The sequence below is a fragment of the Fulmarus glacialis genome, unplaced genomic scaffold, assembly GCF_000690835.1.
Source record: "Fulmarus glacialis isolate BGI_N327 unplaced genomic scaffold, ASM69083v1 scaffold29588, whole genome shotgun sequence".
Taxonomy (NCBI): Eukaryota; Metazoa; Chordata; class Aves; order Procellariiformes; family Procellariidae; genus Fulmarus; species Fulmarus glacialis.
Window position 1 is genome coordinate 11,033 of NW_009230596.1, and position 1,793 is coordinate 12,825.

Here is a 1,793-nt window from a genome sequence, read left to right on the forward strand (position 1 = left end):
AGCTGCCAGGAGCAATGGAGGAAAGAAAGCCTGTATGGGAGTCTTCCCTGCGTCGGTCCCATCTCAAGAGCACCAGTTCTGCCTCATTTCAGACTGGCCATTTAGGGTTACAAGCGGGAGCAGGAAGGAAGGGCTGTACTGGTGAATGAAGAAGGAAATCTGCAGCACTCGGCACAACTCCGTGTCCTCCCGGGTGTCCTGGGGGGCTCACAGGGACTCTCGTCATCTTGAGGCCAGACAGCGTGACTGAGAAGGATGGAAAGGAAGCAACCTTCAGAAGATCCCCATGCCACAGACGCAAGACAGGTAACTTATCTCATAAAAAACCCGATTTGCTCAGTAAAGTAGCGTAAGAAAGGGTTTCAAGTGATGTGGAAGGTGAGCAGGTGGCAGATTGTCTCTGCACGTGCCTTCCACAGAGTCCAACAGCAGCACAAGGCTCTGCTGATCAATAGTTAATCTCCAGATTGAACTAGGCTTGTTCCAGGGGCAAATTCAAAATAAACAGTAAGTCCTGCTTATCCTTAGTGTCGTGGCCTACTTGTAGGAGGAAGGTCTCAAAACCCATGAATGGTATTAGGACACGATTTAAACAGCAAAGTGGTGAACAAGAGGGCGAAGGGATTGCCCTCCCTCCTGCCCTTTCCCAAAGCTAATGTAATCGGAGACCTTCACCCCAAAATCTGTCAGTAAAATGAGAATAACAGGGAACAACTACCCAAGATGGCCAGGAGACCACTCAAAGTAATACCAAGCATCCTGATGAGGAATGTAGATGTTACTCCCTTCTGCACCACAGCTGGTCAGGTAGACTGTTAGTGTCCCAGCACTGTGGCCTGCCCAGCACTGCCCCACCTGAAAGAAGCAGGCAAAGACATGTGCAATAAAATCAGGTTTATTTCCCTTCTCTGCTACAGCAACAACCGTGTCCCTGTGCTCAGGCAGAAGATGTCTGTCTCTCTGGCACTATTTGCTTCATGCTTTCATGCCCACAATCACATCATGGACCTTTTGATTGAGGGCTCCTCCGTGGACTCCCTTCTTGCCCATGAGGAAGATCAGGGCTTTGGGAGTCTTGCCAATACAGATGGATCTGCTGTCACTGCCTTTGCTTCTGATATCCATCACGTTGTCTTCATCCACCAGCAGGTTGTCACGAATCACACTGCACTTTTTGCCAGCTACGGTGATTCCCGTTAGCAGAAACGTTTTCCGATCCTGGCCTGTGATCAAGGCCACTTCTTGAGGCGAGATGGCTGCAAGGAGCCCTCCTGGCTTGGCTGCCCATATGCACTTATTGTCAGAGAGGCCCACAATAGCCACATCTTCAACATTCCTGTCCGCCAGGATGCTGTTGATGTAGCACTTCCAGTAATCCATCGTGGCCGGACTGTCCAAATCTCTCAGAAATGCCCAACACCGAGCTTCCCTGTCTTCCGCCTGCTGGGACTTTGGTCTCTGCACACTGACCCAAAAAATTTCAATTTGTGAGTTCGACCTTCAGATCCTTGCAAGCCTGAACAGGGGAGCTGGGGGAGATCAACAGCCAAGGCTCGCTCTTTGCCTGTGAAGAGAGACCTGTGACGATAGCGGTGTTTGCCACTCCAGCCTGTTCTATGATGTCATATTTGCCTTGCAGCCGGGTATCCCACAGTGACTTCCCTGCAATCCTGCCGACAAGAGGGAAGCTCTCGGAGGGGGTCTCACGAGTTTGGTACCGGGCAGCTGGCGCGGGCAGACGCCCCAAGGCGGCCAAACAGCACGGGACCCCCCACCCCAACCTCAGGCGCCGC

The 1,793-nt window shown here is 51.9% G+C and overlaps 1 protein-coding gene across 1 annotated transcript; it reads right to left on the reverse strand.

The window, feature by feature from the left end:
* Positions 1–975: 975 nt before the first annotated feature.
* On the reverse strand, positions 976–1,380 carry PFN3 (profilin 3). The gene has a single exon (XM_009584305.1). It carries the CDS (start codon positions 1,378–1,380, stop codon positions 976–978), a length of 405 nt encoding a protein of 134 aa, XP_009582600.1.
* Between the last annotated feature and the right edge of the window lie 413 nt (positions 1,381–1,793).

Coding starts and splice junctions, on each gene's coding strand:
- PFN3 (XM_009584305.1), bottom strand. CDS start 1,380: ATGGATTACTGGAAGTGCTACATCAACAGCATCCTGGCGGACAGGAAT.